Below are 26,207 nucleotides of genomic sequence, written 5' to 3' on the forward strand. Positions count from 1 at the left end.
TGTAACAAGGGAGGTTCATATGAGTGTTTGAGCAAGAGGGGGCAGACTTTACAGATAATGGAGGATCCATGAGTGTGATTGGCTCTTTCTTCTGTGCGGGAAAATGCAAGGAGGGGGGCAGGGCTGCTTTTCTGGAGAAGGTGGAGGAGGAGCAAGAGAGAGTGAATGTGTGTAAGCAGCCGCACACATGCTGGTTGGCATGCACACACGATAACCACATGGAAAAGAACATTTCTGAAGATTCTGCTCTCTTCCAATTCATAATTAGGTAAGGAAAAAAAGAATGACAGGGAAAGAGAGAGAGAGAGACTATATATTTGCAGACTGATGAATGTATGTTTAATCTCAACAGACAGGTAGATAGAGAAATTATGTCTTTGTTCATATAAAGGTGCATTCACATGTGCATCATAAAACATGGTAGTATTACTATAGATTTGTACATATTATGGGATGCATGTGAGTGAATATGTATTTATGGTCATTCATGTAAGATGCAAAAGATGCAACGTGCAGTTGCATTTGCATTGTTTTCACTGCATACATGTTTCGCATTTAATTGTCAATGTGCTTGCAAGTGTTCAATAATAGATCTGACTATATTTGTGCATAATAAGGTGCAGGCTTGCATCTGGCTGCTTGCAAGACTTCTGTGTGTCTTTGCTACTTCTGATGGTATCATGCTAACAGCTCACAGCCCAGTCACCTCTCTCCTGCTGCTAGCCTGCTGTTCTGTCCTCTGCTCCTCTGTAGGTGAGTCTGTCTGACATTGGCTCATTGCCTCATCCAACCTTTGAGATTGAATCTCTCGGAACCTGTCAAGAACATGTCAGAGTCAACGACATTTTGAAAGAAAATGAAGCCTGTTTTAGGACTATTCATTACTTTGCCTTCTTACATTATCAGAGCTTGGGGAGTAAATACATGACAGAGGGCGCTTTCACACTGTTATAAGTGAAAAAGGGGATATGATGTCATTGAGGAATGTCCCGTAGGATCTTATTAAAGCTGTTCAGGTTGTAGTCCAAAAATCCAGAAGAAAATTAGCATTTTCGATCAATAGTTCCTTCTGGATTTTCCTATGGGTTTTTATAATAATATAATAATTGTACATATATATACATATAGTCTAATTGTGTATTTCTATATATACTTATATTATCTATTCACTTGTTGCTGTATTGTTTGTGCACTGGAAGCTTCTGTCACCAAGACAAATTCCTTGTATGTGTAAGCATACTTGGCAATAAAGCTCATTCTGATTCTTATTCTAATTTATTATACACAGTCATACCCCAAATGTGAGTTCTGAAGCCACAATGATTAAAAAAAAAAAAAGTATGTTGTAATAAGTTGCTAGATAAGAACTAGTACTGTTTTCCATTTCGTCAGGCATATACAGTGGCAAGAAGTATGTGAATCCTTCAGATTTAGCTGGTTTTCTGCATTAATTGGTCATAAATGTGATCTCATCTTCATCAAAAAATGTATAGATAAAACACAATGTTCTTAAGCTAACAACACACAAACAATAATAATCTTTTATTTCTTTATTGAACACATCCCATTAAACATTCACAGTGCTTTGTAAAAAGTAAGTGAACCCTTGGATTTAATAACTGGTAGATCCTCCTTTGGCAGCAATATCCTCAACCAAGCATTTCCGGTAGATGTGTACTAGACCCACACAACATTAAGAAGGAATTTTGAATCATTCTTCCTTACAGAACTGCTTCAGCTCAGCCATATTCTTAGGATGTCTGGTGTGAATGGCTCTCTTGAGGTCATTCCACAGCATCTCTGTTGGGTTAAATTCTGGGCTCTGACTGGGTCACTCCAAAAGATGAATTTTCTTTTTTTAAGCAATTCTGTATTGGATTTACTTCGATGTTTACGGTCATTGTCCTGCTGCATCACCCAACTTCTACTGAGCTTCAGCTGGGGCACAGCCACCCTGACATTATCCTGTAGGATATCTTTATAAACTTGGAAATTAATTTTTCCCTTGTTGATGGCAAGTGGTCCAAGCCAAAAAGCAGCAAAGCAGCCCCAAATCATGATGCTCCCTCCACCATACTTCACCGTTGGGATGAAGTTTTCATGTTGGTATGTGGTGTCCTTTTTACACCATACATAGTGCTGTGTGTTCTTCCCAAACAATTCAACCTTAGCTTCATCAGTCCACTAAACATTTTCCCAGTAGCGTTGTGGAGTGTCAAGGTGGTCTTTAGAAAACTTCAGGCACGCAGCAATGTTTTTGTTTGAAATAAGCAGCTTTCTTTGTGGTGTCCTGCCATGAACACCATGCTTGTTTAATGTTTTCCGTATAGTAGACTCATGAACAGAGATGTTAACCAGTTCCACTGATTCCTTCAAGTCTTTAGCGGTCACTCTAGGGTTCTTTTTTACCTCTTTGAGCATCCTTTGAGGCATCTTGGCTGGACGGCCACTTCTAGGGAGAGTAGCCACAGTACTAATTTATAGACTCCATTTATAATAATGATAATAATAATAATAATAATAATTACTTACATTTTTATAGCACTTTTCTAGGCACTCAAAGTGCTTTAAATAGTATGGGGGTATCTCATCATCCACCACCAGTGTGCAGCATCCACCACCAGTGTGCAGCATCCACCTGGATGATGCAATGGCAGCCATAGTGCGCCAGTACCCTCACCACACACCAGCTATTGGTGAAGAGGAGAGAGTAGAGTTATAGAGCCAATTAATGGATGGAGATTATTAGGAGGCCATGACTGAGAAGGGCCAATGGGGGAAATTTGGCCAGGACACCAGGGTTACACCCCTACTCTTTACGAGAAGTGTCCTGGGATTTTTAATGACCACAGAGAGTCAGGACCTCGGTTTAACGTCTCGTCCGAAAGACGGTGCCTTTTTACAGTATAATGTAGACTTACAACTGATTTTAGTCCACGAGTCATGTACTTGTTCTGCACCAACTAGTCTACTATTCAAAACACTGTCGCAAATTTATTTTCTTTTGTGCATTTGCCTGCCATAGGCAATACTGAATTATACTGTACTTTATATGGACTCACAGTTTATACAGTATATGTGCATTTCTCTACTGCTCTCAGTATTGTTTTTTTTTTTTTTTTTTATGTAAGCTCTGGCTGAGTGCAAATGTCTTTTATACTGGGGCATTAGGACCCACACAGACCACAGGGTGAGCACCCCTTGCTGGCCTCCATAACATCTCTTCCAGAAGCAACCTTAGTTTTCCCCAGGAGGTCTCCCATCCAGGTACTGGCTCAACCCTGCTTAGCTATAGTGGCCAACCAGGCAAGAGCTGCAGGATGATATGGCTGCTAGCACAGACAATTTGTCTAACTGTGGACAGATGAAAATCTAAGCTCTTTGAGATAACTTTGTAACCCTTTCCAGCTTTATGCAAAGCATAAATTCTTGATCATAGGCCTTCAGAGATCTCTTTTTTTTTTTTTGTTTTTTGTTTTTTGTGAGGCATGGTCAACGTCAGCAGATGCTTCTTGTGAATAGCAAAAATCAAAAATTTTTAGTGATTTTTATAAATCAAATTAGCTATATCCCACACCTCCAATCTCAATTAATTTATTGGATACCAGGTTTTCCAGCTCCTGACTCTAATTAGCTTTTGTTGACGTCATCAGCCTAGGGGTTCACATACTTTTTCCTACCTACACTGTGGATGTTTGAATGATGTTTTTAATATGAACAAGAACAATACAATAATTTCTGTGTTATTAGTTAAAAGTTTGTGTTTAGTCATTATTGTAACATATTTGAAGATCAAACCAGATTTTAAGACAAATGCATACTGTAAATAAATGCAGCTAATTCCAAAGGGTTCACATATTTTTTTCTTGCCACTGTACACTCACATGCTTGTGGTAGTTGTAGTCCTTGTTTAGCAACTTGTTAGCAACATTTTTTTTTTTAAACAGGGCATATCTGTGTATAATTTATGTTGTAGGACAAAATGTCCTAGTATCTAATGTTTACCACAGACAGTTTATTTGACTCATAAATAATAATAATAATAAAAAAAAACACCATTATAAAAACCTAAAGGAAATTCCCAGGGTAACCCATGGTGCATTAGCCTTCTGGGTTCCATGACAAACTGACATCATGGCTAATAGAGGAACTACAACATGTTTCTACAGCTTAACAGAAAACAGAAACACTTTGACAGATGAAACATGAAACCAATAAATACACGATTACAACAATATATGGTTTGTCAATGTGTTCTGGGTATTTTTAAAAGAATAAAGGATGGTTTATATGAGAAATGCTAACCGATGTAGGCTTTAGCATCCTTTAGAAAGCTACAAATAATATATTTTCTGCCTCATTCTACCAACAGAATCCACATACGATCAGAAAAAGATGTTGTGTACACTCTGTGGGGTTTGGAGTAGCAGAAACAGTTAACCTTGTGTAAACTGTCATATGAACATTTAGCTGTATGCTAAGCTAAAATGCTATTTCTAGCCCTTATATACTGTTACCATTATATTTTATAATTAATTATATCAAGAAAATACAAGTCAGATCTTTTTTTCTCTAGTAATACCTTTTATATTATTATCTGACATTTAGTAAAATGTGCTTAATTGTTATGAATATAATATAAAAAAAATCTTAATGGTGCTAACATAGCCTTTATAAATAATATAATATAATATAATATAATAATGTGACCTGGACATGTTTTCCAGGGATTCAACCAATTATCCAATTTCTATCCCTCTCCCTCTCTTTCTTTACCCAATTATTCTTTCCAACATCTCTCTCTCTCTCTCTCTCTCTCTCTCTCTCTCTCTCTCTCTCTCTCATATAGAGGGGTAAATAAGACTACATTTCTCTCTCATACAGAAATAAAAGAAAGATATTTATGTTATATAATAAAATTATGGGAAGTTGATGCCAGACTTTATATAGTACATACATTTGTTCCCTATCTGTCACTCACTCGATGTTGTGTCGATGTAGTGACACTAGGGGTCACTCTTGGGAGCCCGAGACACCTCTGGTCTTTGATAAAAGGCCAATGAAAATTGGCGAGTGGTATTTGCATGCCAATCCCCCGGACATACGGGTATAAAAGGAGCTGGTATGCCACCACTCATTCAGATTTTCTCTTAGGAGCCGAACGGTCATGCTCATTGAGCTGAATACTACCGTTCATTCACCTCTGCTGGATCTGATGGTGCATTTCAGCGGCTTCTCCCTTCTCTTCACTGGTGCACTGCAGAGAACGCCCCTGGGAAAAACTAGAGAGTATATTTTCTGAAAGAGCTTTTTTCCCCTCTAAAAGAGTATATATTTCTCTAAAAGAGCGCACACACGGAACGTCTTTTTAAAGACGCGTCTTTTTAAAGATACCTTTCTGATTGTGTGTTATTCCTGGTTGCGGTCGTTATCTCTCAACTTCGGATGGTCATGATCGCTGTCTTTCGTGTCTGGGCGCGACCAACATGGAGGCAGCATTTGTGAATGGTTCATGTTCTCACTGCGAGAACATGACCATGGCAACGTTGACCCCAGCGGCTCCCCGCCTCGGTCCTTCTACCTACGGGTATGAGGCCAGCGCGGCTAGCACTGGGGGTGATTTGGGGACCCCAATGGGATTGTCTCCACCGGGTATCCCCCCGCGGACCTCCCATTGCCCAGCACGCTCGTCTGCCACAATCGGGCTTCCGGATGAGTTCGCCGGCTCGTCTCATGGCGTGTCTGGCTTCTTGCTCGGAGCCCATGAAGATGATGAGCTCTCGAGCACAGCATCGGAGAGCGGGCTTGTCCAGTCAGACGCAGAAGCCTCAGCTGGGCTTCCCCCTTCAGGGACAATTGCCAGTCACAGGCCGATGCCGAAATGATGGACATGCTTTCCCGGGCGGCCGCGAGCATCGGGTTAGAGTGGAACCCTCCGCTCTCCCCTGAACCCTCTCGACTTGATGAATAGTTTCTGGGCTCACAGCCCCGCTCAAAGCAGCCACGCCCCGCTCCAGTGCCATTCTTCCCGGAAGTGCATGAGGAGCTGACGAAGTCGTGGGAGGCACCTTTTACTGCCCGGCCCCGACTCCGCAGTTCCCCGCACTCACTACCCTCGATGGCAGGGCGGCCAGGGGCTATACAGCGATTCCCCTGGTGGATAAGGTGCTCGCGGTGCACCTATGCCCACAGAGCACCGCCACCTGGCGCGGATGCCCTAAGCTGCCGTGCAAGGCCTGTAGGTTCACGTTGTCCCTAAGGAGCCAGGGAAGTGCTTCGATGTCCCTAGACTCAGCACGGCCATAACGTGGTGTGGCACCTCAAGCTCCGCCCCGCCGCAGACTCCCGTTCTAGATGCTGATGCAAAAACGCATTCTGGTGAGCATCCGGCATCAAGATTGGTTCGCGGCGGTAGACCTGAAGGATGCGTACTTCCACGTCTCGATCCTTCCTTGACACAGACCCTTCCTGCGGTTCGCATTCGAGGGTCAGGTGTATCAGTACAAAGTCCTTCCTTTCGGCCTGTCCCTGTCTCCTCGCATCTTTACGAAGATCGCAGAGGCTGCCCTTGCCCCGTTAAGGGAGGTGGGCATTCGCATTCCCAACTATCTTGACGACTGGCTAATCCTAGCTCACTCTCAAGACATGTTGTGCGCACACAGGGACCTGGTGCTCTCACACCTCAGCCGACTAGGGCTTCAGGTCAACTGGGAAAAGAGCAATCTCCTCCTGGTTCAGAGCATCTCTTTTCTCGGATTGGAGTTGGATGCGCCCAGTCGGTGCTGGCCTGTTTGAAGGCGTTCAAACAGTGAACAGCGGTTCCACTGAAACTTTTTCAGAGGCTCCTGGGGCATATGGCATCCTCGGCAGTGGTCACCCCGCTCGGGTTGATGCATTTAAGGCCGCTTAAGCACTGTCTCCAGACTCGAGTCCAGAGATGGGCATGGCGCCACGGGACACATCGTTTGGCCATCACGCCGGTCTGTCACCATCTTTTCAGCCCTTGGACCGACCTGTCATTTCTACGAGCATGTGTTTCTTTAGAACTGGTCTCCAGGTGCATCGTGGTCGCGACAGATGCCTCCAAAATGGGCTGGGGCGCTGTGTGCAATGGGCACACAGCTGCCGGCCTCTGGACAGGCCCACCACTGCATTGGCACATCAACTGCCTCGAGTTGTTGACAATTCTGCTCGCCCTGCGGAGGTTCCGGCCGTTGATCCAGGGCAAGCACGTGTTAGTTTGGACAGACAGCACGGCAACGGTAGCATATGTCAACCGCCAAGGCAGTCTGCGCTCTCGTTGTATGTCACAACTCGCTCGCAGTCTCCTCCTCTGGAGTCAGCAGCACTTCAAGTCGCTGCGAGCCACTCACATCCCAGGCAACCTCAACACTACAGCGGACGTGCTGTCATGGCAGGCTACCCTCAGGGGAGAGCGGAGACTCCACCCTCAGGTGGTCCAGCTGATTTGGAGTCGTTTCGGACGAGCACAGGTGGACCTGTTCGCCTCCCAAGAATCCTCCCACTGCCCGCTCTGGTACGCCCTCACCGAGTTTCCCCTTGGCACAGATGCGCTGGCACACAGCTGGCAAATATGCGTTTCCCCCAGTGAGCCTGCTTGCACAGACCCTGTGCAAGGTCAGGGAGGATGAGGAGCAGGTCATCCTGGTAGCACCCTACTGGCCCACCCAGACGTGGTTCTCGGACCTCACGCTCCTCGCGACATCTCCCCCCTGGCGAATTCCCCTGAGGAAGGACCTTCTCTCTCAGGGACGGGGCACCCTCTGGCGTCCTTAGGGAAGCACAACCTGATCATCAGGTTCCTAAGAGGCGCCAGGAGGCTGAATCCTTCCAGACCGCGCCTTGTTCCCTCATGGGACCTCTCTGTAGTTCTTCAGGGTCTACAGAGAGCCCCCTTTGAGCCTTTGCAGTCAGCCGAGCATAAGGCACTCTCCTTGAAGACTGTCCTCCTGACTGCGCTCACATCCATCAAGAGGGTAGGTGACCGGCAAGCGTTCTCTGTTAGCGAAACGTGCCTGGAGTTCAGTCCGGGATACTCTCACGTGATCCTGAGACCCTGACCGGGCTATGTGCCTAAGGTTCCCACCACCCCTTTTTAGGGACCAGGTGGTGAACCTGCAAGCACTGCCCCAGGAGGAGGCAGACCCAGCCCTGTCGTTAATGTGTGCTTTACGCATCTATATGGATTGCATGCAGAGCTTTAGAATCTCTGAACAGCTCTTTGTCTGATTTGGTGCACAGCGGAAAGGAAGCGCTGTCTCCAAGCAGAGGATCGCCCACTGACTCATTGACGCCATAACTATGGCATATCTCACCCAGGACATGCCGCCCCTGGTAGGGCTACGAGCCCATTCTACCAGAGGTGTAGCGGCTTCCTGGGCCCTGGCCAGAGGTGCCTCTCTAACAGACATTTGCAGAGCAGCGGGCTGGGCAACACCCAACACCTTTGCAAGGTTCTACAACCTCCAGGTGGAACTGGTTTCATCCCAGGTAGTGGCACGCAACACAAGCGGATAAGCCCAGGATAGCTGGCCGGGTGTATCGCTTGCACATAGCACCTTCCACCTCCCTTGGAGCTGAAGACGTGCGCCATTAATTCCCAGTAGTGTTCACAAACTTCATTCCCTGGTTGACTTCCTCCGAGCCCTGTGGCAGTCGAGATTTCGGAGAGACTCGCTGCAGGCCCAGTACACGTGCTAATTAAGAGTCCTGTTCTGGGGTAGGTGCTCTGCATGTGGTGGTTCCCTGTAAGGCTAACCCCACGCAATATATATCTTCCGCTAGTTCGTTTCCCTGTTGGCAAACTGCGTCTTCCTTGGGCAGAGCCCCTCTGCCCCAGTCTCCATGTTTGTAGTAACTCCTCCCCCATTGGGCAGAATCTACCTTGAAGACTCTCCACATGGTTGGAAAGACCATGTGATGTATTTTTCCACTTAAATATCCCCCCTCTCTTTGGGCGAGGTGTGGTCTCCGCGGTGTCTTCCCCTTGGGAGGGACACCCCCCGACTAGACCTGGCGGCACAGTCAGATAATCCTTCTTCTTTTTTAGGGAGTGGAAAAAAGAGGGGGAAAAGAGGCCACGACTGGGTTAAGCCTGTCTCTATCTTTTGGGTAGTCAACTTGTCCCCAGAAAGGGCCGTTTGACACTCATAACTATGTTGGGGGAGGTTACGTGTCAACCTGGTGTGCTGGCTATGAGGCACACAGTAGTCTGCCCACCACACACCACCAGTTCACGTAACACAGTTCAGCCAATTGTGGCGTTTCGTATAGGGACCCCTAGTGTCACTACATCGACACAACGTCGAGTGAGTGACAGATAGGGAACGTCATGGTTACTGGTGTAACCTCCATTCCCTGATGGAGGGAACGAGACGTTGTGTCCCTCCTGCCACAACGCTGAACTACCCGCTGAAATGTCCGAACCTTATATCAGCTCCTCAGCCTAAAACCTGAATGAGTGGTTGCATACCAGCTCCTTTTATACCCGTATGTCCGGGGGAGTGGCATGCAAATACCACTCGCCAATTTTCATTGGCCTTTTATCAAAGACCAGAGGTGTCTCGGGCTCCCAAGAGTGACCCCTATTGTCACTACATCGACACAACGTCTCATTCCCTCCATCAGGGAACGGAGGTTACACAAGTAACCGTGACGTTTTTCCCTGGTCTTGTAAGTGGGCATACATGTTACTTAAACAAGAGGCCATTGTTGTTTATAAAGAATAGAGCTTCTTGTCAAAGTGGCTGGTATACCAAAAACTGTGAATCCATTCTATGACAGCCCTTAGACTGCCATTAGAGCCCTTTCAGGCTCTGTAAACACTGAACAAGAGTCAGGCATTGGGTTAGCTCTTTGGAGGGCAGGGTTTTTGAGAGAAGACATATGGTTTAAGTTAGCAAAATGGTGAAAGTTATCGAAATGTCTGAAATCAGTTACAGCACCTTTAATTTAATAATAATAGAATAATATTACAAATAATTTTGTAATAAATAGTTTCTTATGTAATGTAATAATGCATTTATAATTAGGACACTGCTATATTTGCTTGCACTGTTCTCCCAAGAAGACAACACATACTGTATAGATTGAAACGTGCAAACTACACATTGTAATACACTGCAAGCAAAACCAAAATCAACAAAAGGTTCAACAAAAATCTTTAGTGCCATATGCCAGATTACTCTATTATAAGACTAAAGGTGATGAAAATATAATAGTGTGGTTTGAAGCTCAGCTACCTATAAGCAGAGCTTAGATCAGGAATCAAATTATGTCGGGGTGGTCCAGAGCCTTTTAAAAAGTCATGGTCAAACACTGATTATCCATTTATGAGTGAGTACAGGTTTGGTGTGACAATGCGACCTCAGGAGTAATATATTTTCTAATCAGCCTCATATTGAATGAGTTGGATGAGAACCACAGATATTGATTCATGGACAAACCAGCTGAAACTGGATTATCGTCTGCAGCTGGGTGTGGACTGGCCAGCCGAAGGGCATCAGATTTATAGCTAAGAAAACTGAGAATTCAAAGGTGGAAATAAAATTGCAAAATCCAATCAATGTATAAATATAGAGTTAAATAACAAGCACAAACTAGATCAATCAATATATGCTATTTAGGTCTTACCACACTTTTAATAGGTAAAATGAGATATAATCTGACATCTGGATCAAATCTTTCCCTTGAGTCTCAGACCGCATTTCCACCTGGTATTAACCTTCTGGGGTCTGAGGGTGTTTTGGGCCCTGGAGAAGTTTTGACATGCCTTGACATTTGTGCTTTTTTCAGTTGCTTAAAAACATATTAATGGCTAAAGTCTGATAACACTGTATTCAGCACAAACTGGGATACAATAATATGTGAATAACATGTATGTACATGTTTTTATTTTTGAGAAAATAATGTTTATGCATGGTTTTTGAAAAAACAAAAATTTTAAGTCACTGAAAAAAGGTCATATAACACATACTAAACATTTGTTCACAAGACTTTTGAGAACTGGATCTTGTAGCCTAGAGTTTTTGCTACAACAATGATGTGAAAACCATCCTGATCACTCATTCATACAAAACAATATAGTCATTTAACTTTTGTAAGACACTTTTAGTGTTAGAAAGGCCATATGCGAGGAGGCGTGGATGATCATGAATATTGATGTGATTCACATCTGAGGAGACAAAGACCCCTCCCCTAAGAGATAATGAATCTGAGGAGACTTAATGATTGAAAGTATTGTTTGTAGCTTATTCACAAAATCAAGTTAAATAATAATCTGACTATACATTTTCTTTACATAAAGACTTTTCTTAAAAACTTTAGACCTGCACTACCATTTAAAAGTTTTAGATCTGTAAGATTTTTTAATGTTTTTAAAAGAAGTCTCTTCTGCTCACCAAGGCTGAATTTTTTTGATCCAAAATACAGCAAAAACAGTGATATTGTGAAATATTTTTACAATTTAAAATAACTTTTTTCTGTTTGAATATATTGTAAAATACAATTTATTCCTGTGATCAAAGCTGAATTTTCAGCATCATTACTGCGGTCTTCAGTGTCACATGATCCTTCAGAAATCATTCTAATATGCTGATTTTCTAACATTTACAGCACATTTTACACAGTTACACCCGAAAAGATATTTGCAAGCTGGATCAAGTCGCTCTTCAAAATGCAAACGTTCCTCATCAGATTCCCGCTTTTCTTCTGAGGAAAATGTGAACTTTTCGTCACTATCCAGGAGCTTCCTCATCTGTGTAGCATGCCATCTTCCAAACGCGCAGAAAAGTGTATGAACTTTTTAAGGCATTGTTGGGAGCGTTTACCATTTGCATTGATCACTTCAGCACATTACCGTATGAATAGCGCGCTCTACTGGTGGGTGTGATCAAATTAGCGATAATTAGCTGAGCCAGGAGAAACTGTACATCACTTTGTTTCATACAGATTACATTGCAGGAGAATATTTGTTTTAAATTAGAATTGTTTTATTTAAAAGTAGACATTTTAAGCTTTCTTTAGACACATGTTTCATGTTTGATAAGTTTTCGCGGAGTTTCAGTTCATTTCTCTGACGTGTTTCAGAGATGCTTGCAGAGACAGAGACGGCTGAAAGCGCACCCTATTTATTTTCTTTATTTTACAAAAACACAAGGTTTTGTTGTTATTGTGAGTGTACACAAATAAAAGTAGACCCTTTATAGTCTCTAATGATGTCTTACACTTATCTGTATGCCCAATTTCCGCTGTTATGTTGTTTCCACTGTTATGAAGAAAAAATCCAGCAGGACGCGCCGGCGCGTCCGTCGACCCCTGAGGGTTAAGATGTGTTCACCATCGAGGGTAGTGAGGGCGGGGAAGCTGAAAGATCGGGACCGGGCAGTAAAAGGTACCCCCCACGACCCTGTCAGCTCCTCGTGCACTTCTGGGAAGAAAGGAACTGGGGCGGGGCATGGCTGTGAGCGGTGCCACAAGCCCAGGAACCAATCTTCGAGCCACGAGGGTTCAGGGGAGAGCGGAGGGTTCCACTCTAGCCCGATGCTCGCGGCTGCCTGGGAAAGCATGTCTGTCATCTCCACGTCAGCCTGTGACTGGGTGACCGCACCCGAAGGGAGGAGCCCAGCTGAGGCTTCTGTGTCCAACTGGACGAGCCCGCTCTCCGATGCTGTGCTCGAGAACTCATCACCTTCGCGGGCTCCGAATAAGAGGTCGAACTCACCGTGAGACGAGCCGGCGGACTCATCCGGAAGCCCGATCGGGGCAGATGAGCGTGCTGGGGAATGGGAGGTCCATGGGGGATACCTGGCAGAGGTGGTCCCACTGGGGTCCCCAAATCGCCCCCAGTGCTAGCCACACTGGCCTCATACCCATGGGTAGAAGGACCGAGGCGGGGAGCCTCTGGGGAGGCTTGCTTTCTTACGAAGGCAAGCCGCGACTGCATCGCTGCCATGGACATGTTCTCGCAATGAGTACATGACTCATCCATGAACGCTGTCTCCATGTGAGCAGCGCCCAGACACGAAAGACAGTGATCGTGGCCGTCAGAAGGCGAGAGATAACGAGCACAACCAGGAATAACACACCAACTGAAAGGCATCTTTAAAAAGACGTTCCGTGTGTGCCGCTCTTTTAGAGAAATATACTCTTTTTTTTAGAATATACTCTTTTATTTCTGCCGAAGCGCCCAGGGGCATTCTCTGCAGTGCACCACTGCAGAGGGGGGAGAAGCCACTGAAATGCGCCGTCAGATCCAGCAGAGGTGAATGAACAGCCGTGGGAATTCAGCTCAGTGAGTATCGACCATTCGGTTCCGAAGAGAAAATCTGAATGTGTGGTTGCATACCAGTTCCTTTTATACCCGTATGTCCATGGGAGTGGTATGCAAATACCACTCGCCAATTTTCATTGGCCCTTTATCAAAGACCAGAGGTGTTTCGAGCTCCCAAGAGTGACCCCTAGTGTCACTACATTGACACAACGTCGAGTGAGTGACAGATAGGGAACAATGTTTTTCGTCCATTTTCTATTTTACCTCAGCATATTCCAGTGAAATACATTAAATACAATCATGAACAGATGATACTGGAAGCAGATTATAAATAATCAAAATAGCCCAGGAATTCTACTTTTTATTAAAAAATAGCCTGGCTATAGAGTGCAGTAGGGCTGCAAAGACACAGGGGGCGACATTTCGCTTTGAAGAACATCCCGCCCACCAGTGATGCTAACAAACACAATCCAGATCAGCTAAACCAATTTCACACCCTGAGATTCATAAATCTCAATTCATGAACTCTATCTGGCCCTGCAAAAATGAACATTATGAACATTTAGCAAACGTGTGTTTCCCCTTGTGACTCAGATGCAGAGGCAAATCTGATTACACAGGATGTCAGAATGATAACAGCAGCTGCTGGAGACCAAACCAAACAACATCAAATGAGCTTCATTAGAGTTCTGCACATTGAAACAAAAGTCATTTTATGGCAGGTTTAAATTTAAGGCAATGTTTTGTTGCATGGTGTAGGCTACTATGGAAACATAATGCAACTTTCAAAACCCGAAACTTCATCCGCTGTCCAAACATACTTATTACTGAAACTAAGCTTAAAAAACGGTTCATTCTGAACTTCCACAACTTACTGACGTCAGACTGAACATCTACTATTTACAGGCAGACACGGTGAGGTAATAAGGAGGAAGTATGATACAACCCTTTTCAAATTTTCCAAAAATCTGTTGCTCTGAATTTGTCAATGCGGCAGGTGCATGACTGTTAGAAAACCAATGATTATGGGCGAGATGTTCACTGTAAGAGCAATATGCTCACTGACAGTGTCAACTGAAGTATCACACCTTCTACAAACCTGTCATTGTGTCTGGGAATGTTGCCATCTAATTAATGTTGTTTAGTGCCCCAACCCCTCCTGGTTGAAACTGAGACCAATTAACATGAAGATTTTCTTTTGTATAAGGGCCTCCTGTGCTGTCTTCCTATGCCAAGACAGAGGACAAGCTTTTTAAATATCTCTTCAGCAACTACCAGAAATGGGTGAGACCAGTGGAGGATCTGAACGGAACAGTGCAGGTGAAATTTGGACTGGCTATTTCTCAGCTGGTTGATGTGGTGAGCACAAGTGAACAAGAAACAGTGTTTCATTATCACCACCCTGGAATAATCTTACAATACAATAAATTTTAATTTTTAAATAATACACAGTGCATTTAGGAAAATACACATTTTATGTTGTCAAAGTAGTTAAAAAATGCCACATTTATAGTTAACCCTCATTTTCTGTTTGTAGTCCAAGAGACCCCAAGGCTGTTTTAATAGCTCAAAAAACATATTTAACAGTAAAGTACATCAGGTTGCTACTTTATGAGTTTCCTTAATCTGAGAACTGACTATAAACAAAATTTCATCTTGATATCATGTTGATAACATCTGGTGTTTCGTCTGTTAGGATGAGAAGAACCAGCTGATGACCACCAATGTGTGGATGAAACAGGTAAAGCAGAATATTTCTAATAATACAATTTACACTCTCTGAGCACTTTATTAGGAACACTATGGTCCTAATAAATTGCTAGACGTGGTCTTCTGCTGTTGTAGCCCATTCGCCTCAAGGTTCGACATGTTGTGCATTCTGAGATGCTATTCTGCTCACTACAATTGTACAGAGTGGTTATCTAACCGTAGCCTTTCTGTCAGCTCGAACCAGTCTAGGCTGCATTTCCCAAAACCATCGCAAGCTTAAGTTGATCGAGACCATTGGCTCAAATGGTTTCTACGATCTACTTTAGCTTATGATGCTTTTGGGAAATGCTGCCCTGGCCATTCTGCATTGACCTCTCTCATGAACATGGTGTTTCCGTATACATAACTGCTGCTCACTGGATGTTCTTTGTTTTTGGCACCATTCTGAGTGAACTCTAGATACTGTTGTGCGTGAAAATCCCTCAGCAGTTACAGAAATACTCAAACCAGCCTGTCTGGCACCAACAATCATGCCACGGTCTAAATAACTAAGATCACATTTTTCCTCATTCTGATGGTTGAAGCTCATGACAAGTATCTGCATGATTTTATGCATTGCACTGCTGCCACATGATTGGCTGATTAGATAATTGCATTAATAAGTAGGTGTACAGATGTTCTTAATAAACTGCTCAGTGAGTGTATTTGACAAAAAACTAATTTGTAAAACTAAAACTAAAGAAGGGAAAACTAAAGAGTGTATGTGAGAGAAAACTAATTCTTACTATTATACCTTCATCTTGTCTGCAGTTTTATAATGGTTTAAGCAAGGCATTAATTAACTGGGGTATTATTGTAATATGGTCCCCTAAAATAGCCTCCATAAACACTATACATTTATAAATGACCCATCCACCCCTTACACACTGCTTTCATAATGATAGTGATCCTTTGTATGGGGATCACCTCTGCAGATAAAGGTATTTTTCTCTGCACTCAGGAGTGGAAAGACATGAAGCTCCAGTGGAATCCAGTTCATTATTTGGGCATCACCTCCATCAGAGTCCCCTCAGACTCCATCTGGATTCCTGACATTGTGCTCTATGACAAGTATGTGGTGCCACTCAATGCCTACCGTATGAGTCAAAGAAAACCCAGCCTGATCTCACGAAAAGTATGTGACTGTGGCGACATTTTTGTGAAACGACATAACGTGGTCCATTACAGGTATCGCGGCAGTTCCGAGGTGAAATGTCCACTGTGTGGTGCTAAGAGCTAGTTAAATTTGCTCTATCGAGTTTTAAATCAACAAAACCGACCTCCTTACCTTAACCCTTAAACGTATATCTAACCGATAGTGTCATTAAAGCAAATGTATGAGAAGAAAAACAGGTGATGTTTTGAAGGTTAATGCTCTATCGAGTTTTAAATAAACAAAACCAACCTTCTTACTAAGCAAATGTGACATGAAAAACTCAGTTGCTAAGCACCACGTCATTTTGTGGTGCTTCTATGTAACTTTTGGCTCACATGCTCTTCAGGACCCATACCCCGGTCTTTTGTGTTGCAAGTGCAATGCGATATCAGTTAAGCTACCGCACAATTTTATAACATTTGAACAAGCTTGTAAATGTAGTTGATTATGTAATGCAAATGTTAGATTGTATTGCTTTACGAGTCATGCGCTATAGTAAAAGTGATTAGATGTAATAAGATAGCATTGTGCAGGGCAAAAAGTGTTTATGAACTTATAGGGCCCTATTTTAAGAGTGCTAGGGCTAAGCGCAGCACTATACCATAAGTCAATGGGCATGGCCATGAAGTTTTGGTATTTTTGTTCAAGCATGCGCTAAATCTAGGCGCAAGTGGGTTTGGCGAAATTGCGCGCGTGAGGCACAAATCCATTCAAGTGCAATTTAATTCAGAAGGTCTTCTCTGGTTATTGCAGCGTCTGCGTTCTATTATATAGTCCATTCCCTCAAGCACCAATGATTTAGACAAAGACAGCACATTCATAAGAAGTTGGTAATATAAATGGACTGTATACAATGAATTAGAAGAATAAAATTATGGATTTACATTATTTTGTGCATCCTTGTTAAATGGGACACGCTCCTTTTATACGCATGGAAAATGTGGTGTAGGATATGTATGTAGACTCCATTAAATTATAAAGAATGTAAGTTTTATTAATAATTTTTATCTACTGACACACAAATCATGGCTAGTATTACCAGTAATTGTATTGGCACGCACTTCACTTCTGCTGGCCGATTTTGATTATGAAAAATTAAATTCATTTATTAAAACAAGAAAAAACTCAACCAAAAATACTTCTAAATTCAAATTGTACTTCAAACGAAAAGAAAATATAATCAATATAACAAAGTAGTCAAAAAAAATCATATCAAATCCAAACATTTTACTCTCTCCAACTTCTTTCTCCACAGGTTTGTTTATTGGTTTTAACCACAAAAAAAGGTTTCACAACAACAAAGCATAGATAAACACAGTTGGGTAAGATACAAATCAATAAAAAAAACAAAACAAACAAACAAACAAAAAAAAAAAACACAAAAACAGCAGTCAGAAAGAAATGCAACAACACATCCAATAAGCCATCATATCTCTCATGCCACAATCAACGCATACAGTAATCATTACCTCCCAAGCCCATCTTGGATTTCCTAGTAAGAACCAAACTGAAAGTTAATCTCACAAATGTACTTGAAGAATGGACCCCATAATTTCCTGAATTTGTATGAACTGCTCCTGATGGAAAGCCTAATCTTTTCTAATTTAAGGAAATAAAGAATGTTGGTTAAGCAGCAAGAGTGTGTGGGGAGGATTTTTGATTTCCAATTGATCAATATTAACCTCCTAGCCAAAAGGGAGACAAAAGCAATAGCATCCCTCTTAAGAATAGAAAGGGAGGGTACAGAGGGACAAATTCCAAACAACGCAGTGAGAGCATTTGGTTCAATTCTCTTCCCAGTAATGTGTGACATCGTTTTAAAAATCTTTGTCGAATATTCATATAAAGAAGGTTAAGACCAAAACATATGGATCAGGTTTGCAGGGGTTTGGTGACATCTATCGTATTCCAGAGAAACACCCTCATACATTTTTGCCAATCCAGCGTTAGTGTAATAAGTGTGGTGTACAATTTACACTGGATGAGGGCATGCCTGGCACAAATAGATGATTTATGTACCTTACTAAGGATTTCCTCCCAAAGCTCGCTTGTTAGCTCCTCCAAATCTCCCTGCTATAGGCCCTAATAGAATCTAATGAAGATTCATTTTGTTATAAATATCTGAGATTATACCCTTCAATGTGTGAACTGGTATCAGAAATCTATTAAGAGGCACATCATTAGGTGGATAAGGGAAATCTTGGAATGTTGCACGGGCAAAGCTGCGAACTTGTAAATATCTAAAAAAAAATTGTCAGTGAGCTGTTGAAAAGATGCAAAAGTGTCATTGATATATAAGTCTTGAAATGTGTTGATGCCCAAACTAGACCAAGTTAAAAAGGCACTATCTGCAAGGGAGGGAAGAAATACATGATTGGCAGCTAATGGAGCGTGGATAGAATATGACTGAAGCCCAAAATAATGCTTAAATCGAGTCCAGATTTTAAGAGAGGTCAATCACATTCTTAGTATAGGGGGAAGTCGATGACAAAATAGGAGAGTGTACTAAGGCATTTAAAGAAACAGGTTTAGTGGAATTTGCTTCTATAGTGAGCCATGTGGGAGGAGGTTCGAAAGATAATAATTTTAAATTGAAGCCAATACTTCAAAACTCTAATGTTGGCAGCCCAATAATACATTTTAAGATTAGGAATCGCCATTTCAATGGCTATTGCAAATAAAAGAGGACTTAAGGGATATCCTTGTCTCATAGAGCAATATACATTGTTTGTTCTGACTGAGGCTTGTGGAGAAGAATAAAGCAACTTAACCCAAGAAATAAATTTTCCCCCAAAACCAAGCTTAAATAATTCCACTCCACTCTGTCAAAAGCTTTCTCAGCATCCATAGAAATCAGGCCTTCCTACGAATTAGTGAGAGTGGGATTGTAAATTGTACTAAAAAGCTGCCTAAGACTGGGAAACGAATGGCAATTTCGAATAAATCCTGTTTGATCTGGTGATATAATAATCAGAAGAATACGTTCGAGTCGTAAAGCCAGAAGTTTTGATAGTAACTTGAAGTCGACATTCAGCAAACTTATCGGCCGAAACGAGGTGCAATCAAGTGGGTCTTTGCCTTTTTTTCAAAAGAAGGAAATAGAAGCCTGATTAAGAGTCTGCAGAAGTTGGCCATTTTCAAATGATGAATTAAAAATATCAATTAACAGAGAGGCCAATTTTTGCCAAAACACTTTATAAAACTCAACCGGATATCCGTCTGGCCCTGGAAATTTCCCACTCTGTAAAGAAGAAACCGAAGTATTGAGATCTTCAATAGTAATTGGCTGCTCTAATTCCTCCGCAACTGATTGTTCAATAGAGGGGATATCTAAATTATTAAAAAAACTGTCAAAGTTGGGAGAGGTAGAAGTTTGTTCAGATGAATACAAAGACCTATAAAATTCTTTAAAAACATTATTAATTTTTATTGGGTCTGTTATGTTACCTAAATATGTTCGGATCTGAGGGATTTGATGGGAAGATGCCTCCTGGCGCAGCTGGTATGCCAGCAATTTACTCGCTTTATCACCATGTTCAAAGTAGGTAGACCTAGTTCGAAGCAAAGGTCCAGTAGTACGCTGTGTCATAAGAATATCAAACTCAGATTGTAAGGACACACGCTCTTTGTGTATATCTGGGGATGGGGAAGTGACATACAAATTATCAAGCTGAGATATGCGCTGGGACAATGCAGATAGCTTTTCCGTCCATAACTTTGTTTCATACCCCAGAATAAGAGATTATTTCCCCTCTAACATAAGCTTTCAGGGTTTCCCATAGCATAGAGGCGGAAGCATCTGGATTTTTGTTTACGCTAACACTTTGCTGCATTTTATAGGATTATTAAGCCCATTACCATTAAACTGACAAATTTTATATCACCCCTGTTAGACCGTAATGACGATTTAGACTGAGGCATGAGTTAAGACATGAAACATAATGTTGTTAAGGCATGGAGTATAATGTAACAACATGAGCAAGTATTTTAGACAGCTGCTAACACAACATATCAAACTGAAAACAGAACATGACAAACTTATGAACGAAACACCCCCCGTTTACATCCCACCCAATTTTCCTCCCTCTCTGGCTGAAGCATCTCCCCAAATGAGATGCGCACATTTACCCCCCTATTAACATGAAATTTCGCCTCGTAGTTCTACTCAGAACTTACCACTACTTCGGTGTTCAAGGAAATGTGACAGAGTTAAAGCAGGAACCTGATATATAAATATAGCACTAGTAATGAATAATGTGGCATATCATAATAGAACTTACAGTTAGATCCGCATATGCCGAATATTCATAATTATCAAACAATTCTCTCAAGCGTAAGCTGTAAAAAATGCTGCACATCACAGAATTAGAATAAAACATACAAAACACATTCACTCACCACACCAGCCTAACAGTTAAATGGCAGAAATTGTGTGATAACGGAGCAAGTCATTATGGCTAAAATTTACAGATTGTCATAACACTAAAAGCCAAACAGACTATACAACAGTGTTCGGAGAACCACATTTCTTGATGTTTTTTCCCACAAAATCCAAAGCCAAACCAGGATCTTCAAACCTGTGCACATCACCATCGGGTAGAATAATCCGTAGAATCACAAAGAAGCCCAAACTTGACATTCCGACAAGAACAATGTTCCTTCTTTATTGCTGCGAATGCATCCCATCTCTTGGCTACCACCGGTGCAAAGTTAGGAAAGATTGAAACTTTTTTCCCATTGTAGAAAAGTGTTGATGATTGCCATGCATGTCGTAGAATTTGGTTTCAGACTCGAAAAAGATTCAACCTGATGATAAGTGGCCGAGGAGGTTTTCCTTCGCCAGGCTTTTTTCGTAGCGAACGGTGAGCTTGATCAAGTACTGGTTTGCTCTCAAGTCCCAGTAAATCCTGAAGAAGCTGTGCTGTGAGATTGTTAGGTTGCGACCCCTTGAAACCCTCGGGCAAACCCACCAAAGAAATATTGTTCCATCTGGAACGCCCCTCCTCCGCCCCTCACACTTCTTAGAAAGGGTTTCCACCTGAGCAGCCAGTGTGCTGATGTTGGTTTGGAGCTCCTCTAAAAGGTCGCTGTGGTTGTTAGCCACACGTTCAAGGCCCGCAAAAGTCTCATCCAGTGAACCCATCCTTTTCTCAAGAGGCTCCAAAACTGCTGTTATTTCCCTCTTAACAGATTCGAACACGACGGAGTCAAAGTTGCTTATAATATCAGACCACATTTCCTCCATCATTTCGCTAATACTGAGCAGCATGGCCTCATTAGCATCTGAACCAGGTGCTGGTTCAGAAGATCCTCGAGGCTTAGTGCGGCCTTTAGCTGTCTCAGATTTTGCCGGCCATACCGATCATTTCAAGCAGTCAGTTTAACAGCAGTTCAGATATAACCTGGTACGGTTTTGTTTATATTGCCAAAATATCAAATTGTGTAAACCTAATTAGAAAAAAGTCACATTGCCGAGCAGCCACTGCAAAACATGTTTTGCATGCTCCCTGATCCACCCCCCCCACCCACCATCCCCATCACTCTGTGACAACAGGTGTAAAAATACCAATACATATTAACGCAATTTGTCGACTTTATTAACGCAATAACCTATTTCTCAGGAAAATAGTTAATTATTTAATTTAATTTGCGTCATTTCATTTCCATACAATACACCCACAGTTTGCACGCATACGCCCACAGCAGCACAATCACTCCCACCAATGGCCACTTTAGAATTTGTTTTATTTATTACACTTAGAATTAGCACTCTCATGAATGTTAATTAACACATAGCGCATGGTTGTAGCGCATAGGATTGCGCTTTGCGTGCTTACGAAAATAGAGCCCATAATCTGCTGTTTTACTAGTCATTTGACTGTAAGGGAATAAAAGTAATTGTTGTTCAAGAGCCTCTAGTGTTGATTTCACCAGTAAACTGCCATGATATGTACTGTATAACAAGCCACGTAAAAATAATTTAGCAAACATTTAGGCATACTAACTTGATTCCAGATAAGACCAGGTTGAAGAAACCGATGATGGACAGAAAATGATTATTTCCCTAAATTGTTTCTTATTCTATTAGCAATGAAAATTATATATACTACGAAACATCTATGGACAATATTTATGGAATTTTTAAATGTTCAAATTTCCTATTAAAATTACAGACACTCTGCAGGACAGATTTTTACAAAATGCTTTGAATAAGCAAAATGAAAATTGTTACAAAATAAGTTAAAATTAATTTAAGAAAACAACCCTGATATAGCATCTTTTAAATGAGAATAATTCTCACCCTCAGCGCAGATGGTAATTTTGAGGCCACGGTGACAAAAGCAGTGGTGAGGTATGATGGCACGATCTCCTGGACTCCTCCTGCAAACTATAAATCAGCCTGTACCATCGATGTAACTTTCTTCCCATTTGACCTTCAGAACTGCTCCATGAAGTTTGGCTCCTGGACCTATGATGGTTCCCACGTACGCTTTATGGTTTTGCAAACTGATTACGCTCTGTTCCAAAACCTGTGCATATTTATGCTTAGAGTATTGAGTTGTTAGCTAAGCAACATTCAAACAGCATACTCTATTGAAATAAAATTTGACTCGAGTCTTCAGTGTGCTTCACGTGAAAAGCTCTATTTGTATGACACAGAGTTGCAAATCGGTTATTTACAAGGTTCCGTTTAAGTTAGGATTCTAACTAAGAAGGAAGCTGCTGTAGGCAGCAGGACAGCTCACTAGGTTTTGGAACGCAGCATTAAAGTAATTAAAATTGTGTGGATGTTTCTCTAATAATAACTTACTAATATGCATTTTAAGGTGGATATTCTCCTTGAGGACATGCAAGTAGATAAACATGACTATTTTGACAACGGCGAGTGGGAGATTGTAAAGGCCACTGGCAGCAGAGGCTTGAGAACCGATGGGACTTTTTTCTATCCCTCCATCACCTACTCCTTTATCATTCGCCGTCTTCCTCTCTTCTACACACTCTTCTTCATCATCCCCTGCATTGGTCTATCTTTCCTGACTGTGCTGGTGTTTTATCTTCCATCAAATGGAGGGGAAAAGATCTGCCTCTGTACGTCTGTCCTCGTCTCTCTTACAGTCTTCCTTCTGGTGATAAAAGAGATAATTCCTTCTTCCTCAAAGGTGAGAATGCATTGAAAGTCAGCATGAAATGAAAATGGACCAATTTACTCCCTTAATACGCACTGTAAAAAGTGGTAAGCTGCATTTAATTTAAGGAGCTACTATATTTCTACTTGATCTTACCCTTCAAAATGTGTTTTGTTGGTGTAACCTAATGTATTCAGGTTGATACACTGACATTATATGAAAACAGTTCATTTAGATGTTACCACATGAAGCAAATTTTTTAGATACAAATTTTGTTAAACATTGTTAGTTGCATTATGAACAATTCGTTGGTGCATGTTATCCCATATATCTTGTCTCAAATGACTTTCCTTTTTGGCTGACTTCACCAAACCATATTATTTTTCGGCCCCTCCCCTCCAACGATCTGTAAAATAGAGGCTACTTTTCACAATCAATCAATTCCTGATGGATAAATTCAAGTCCCGCCCTACTTTTTTTTCATTGAATATCCTGTTTCAGTTGGAAATACAACACATTACGAAGTAAAATTGTTTGGAAATAACATTTTATGATGCTTAACCATTTTAAAGGCAACATTTAAGGCTTAAGTGGCCACACACTGCAGAATAAATTGTTGTGAAAGTCACAGAGCTTTCAAGCATTTAGTTAGCTGTAGTATATATCAGTCATTGGCCTTCTACAAGGTACATTCTGGCTAAAGGCTTTCAAGTTTGTTTTATATTTTGGAGCCCTCTGCTCTTTTTCAGATGTATGTTTTTTCTGTTCCCAGGTGATTCCTCTCATTGGAGAGTATTTGGTCTTCACCATGATCTTTGTGACACTTTCAATTGTCATCACTGTCTTTGCCATCAACATCCACCATTGTTCCTCATCTATGCATCACAGCATGGGACCGTGGGTACGCCGCATCTTTCTGCACCACCTGCCTAAATTTCTCTGCATGCACAGCCATGTGGATCGCTATGCCACCACTGTGGGGAGCCAGAAAACAGACAGGATCAGCAGAGCAGGGCTGGGTTATGGAAAGAGTTTGGGCCAGGATAACACTCCTCTGCTCAATGCAGAAAATAGTCTACAGGCAGCTTTGGAATCTATACATTATATCACTCATCATGTTGTGAAGGAAAATGAAGTCAGAGAGGTAAAAAGCCTATTTTTGTCTCACTTTAGACTTGCAGACATCCATTATGTGTAGAGTGACCATATGACCAATAAAAAGTTAAGCTGCTTATACACCGATGAGCCAAAACATTGTGACCACATGCCTAATATGCTGTTGGTCCTCCGCGTGCCACCAAAACAGCGCTGACCCACCGATGCATGGACTCTACAACGTCCCTGAAGGTGTCCTGTGGTATCTGGCACCAAGACATTAGCAGCATATCCTTCAAGTTCTATAAGTTGCGAGGTAGAGCCGCCGTGGATCGGACTTGTTCAGGTAGGTGGAATGTGTCAAATTGACATCCACATGAATGGCTGGACCCAGGGTTTCCCACCAGAACATTGAACAAAGCATCACACTGCCTCCACTGGCTTGTCGACTTCTCACAGTGCATCCTGGTGATATCACTTTCGCAGGTAAAGGACATACACGTAGGTGGCCGTCCACGTGATGTAAAAGAAAACGGGACTCATCGGCGACCTTCTTTCACTGCTCCAAGGTCCAGTTCCGATGCTTGTGTGCCCATTGTAGGCACTTTCGACGGTGCACAGGGGTCATCGTTGGCACCCTGACCGGTCTGCTGCTACACAGCCCCATACGCAGCAGGGTGCGATAAACTGTGTTTTGACACATTCCTCCCGTAACATCATTAACATTTTCTGTGACTTGTGCCACAGTAGACCTTCTGTCGATTCGGTCCAGGCAGGATAGCCTTTGTTGCCCTTGCGCATCAATGAACCTTGGGCGCCCTTGGATCACCGTCGGTAGGTACTCACCACCACCGGTAGCACCACACAAGCCATGCCCTTTCAGAGATGCTCTGACCCAGTCGTCTGGCCATAAAAATATGGCCCTTGTCAAAGTCTCTCGGGTCTTTACTCCTGCCCATTTCTTCTGCATTTAACACGTTGACTATGAGAACTGATTGTTCGCTTACCATTACTACCTAGACCTTGACATGTGGACTTGTTAGGAGATGATCAACTTATTTGCTTCACCTATGAGTGGTCATAATGTTTTGGCTCATCAATGTATATACCTGCACACAAATCCAGCATCCATTTAAAAATGTTCATATAAAGTATTTATTTATAGCAATCAAACCAAAGCTAACACCTATTATCAGGACAAATTACATCCAACATCCAGACTGTAACTTCTTAGGAATGCAATATTTTACTGGAGTGCTGTTGTTCTGAATATTAGAACGGCTGTGATTTAGCTGCAGATAATCACAATTTTGCTGATATTTAGACCACAAGCACGATTGTGTGTGACATTGCTTTGATACAATAGTTCTACAGACAAATAAATGATATAGAGTAACTCATGTCTCCGACAAAAAAATTCCAGTAAATTCCATAAGTAGTTCTTCTCCATCAACGAAAATAGTTCCAAAGGAAACCAAAGCATCAAGCTTTGTACTGAATATCACCACTCTTGACCAATCTGATTTGAGAAAAGGAGCTAACTGTTGTATAATAAGCATTGAGTTCAAATAAAATCTAATAGAATTGTCTTTCTCTTTAGGTGGTACAGGACTGGAAGTTTGTGGCCCAGGTTCTGGACCGGGTTTTCCTGTGGGCATTCCTCTTGGTATCAGTGCTCGGTTCTGCTCTACTTTTCATTCCGGTCATCTATAAATGGGCCAATATCATTGTTCCCAACTATGCTGGAAGTACCAGCTAAAACACCTGAATGTAGACAATATTTAGTATT

At 42.1% G+C, this 26,207-nt stretch overlaps 1 protein-coding gene across 4 annotated transcripts; it reads left to right on the forward strand.

The window, feature by feature from the left end:
• The first annotated feature begins 141 nt into the window (after window positions 1-141).
• LOC127456251 (neuronal acetylcholine receptor subunit alpha-5-like) lies at window positions 142-26,183 on the forward strand. Of its 4 annotated transcripts, XM_051724649.1 has the most exons (9): window positions 142-268; window positions 618-753; window positions 14,499-14,650; window positions 14,988-15,032; window positions 16,002-16,111; window positions 22,504-22,681; window positions 23,024-23,356; window positions 24,096-24,467; window positions 26,019-26,183. In XM_051724649.1, exons 2-9 carry the CDS (start codon window positions 681-683, stop codon window positions 26,175-26,177), a joined length of 1,422 nt encoding a protein of 473 aa, XP_051580609.1. In that variant the 5' UTR covers window positions 142-268; window positions 618-680; the 3' UTR covers window positions 26,178-26,183. The 4 variants fall into 4 exon arrangements, with proteins under 4 accessions (XP_051580609.1, XP_051580612.1, XP_051580608.1 ...); XM_051724652.1 differs by lacking the exon at window positions 618-753 and having other exon boundaries at window positions 185-268; XM_051724648.1 differs by lacking the exon at window positions 142-268 and having other exon boundaries at window positions 331-753.
• The last annotated feature ends 24 nt before the right edge of the window (window positions 26,184-26,207 follow it).

This window comes from Myxocyprinus asiaticus, chromosome 18 (genome assembly GCF_019703515.2).
Source record: "Myxocyprinus asiaticus isolate MX2 ecotype Aquarium Trade chromosome 18, UBuf_Myxa_2, whole genome shotgun sequence".
Taxonomy (NCBI): Eukaryota; Metazoa; Chordata; class Actinopteri; order Cypriniformes; family Catostomidae; genus Myxocyprinus; species Myxocyprinus asiaticus.

Bases quoted from the DNA above. Each gene is read 5' to 3' on its own strand.
- LOC127456251 (XM_051724648.1), top strand. From the start codon at position 495: ATGCAAAAGATGCAACGTGCAGTTGCATTTGCATTGTTTTCACTGCAT. The intron at 14,651-14,987 runs GTGAGCACAAGT...TTCGTCTGTTAG, and splicing joins TTTCTCAGCTGGTTGATGTG to GATGAGAAGAACCAGCTGAT. The intron at 23,357-24,095 runs GTGAGAATGCAT...TTCTGTTCCCAG, and splicing joins TAATTCCTTCTTCCTCAAAG to GTGATTCCTCTCATTGGAGA.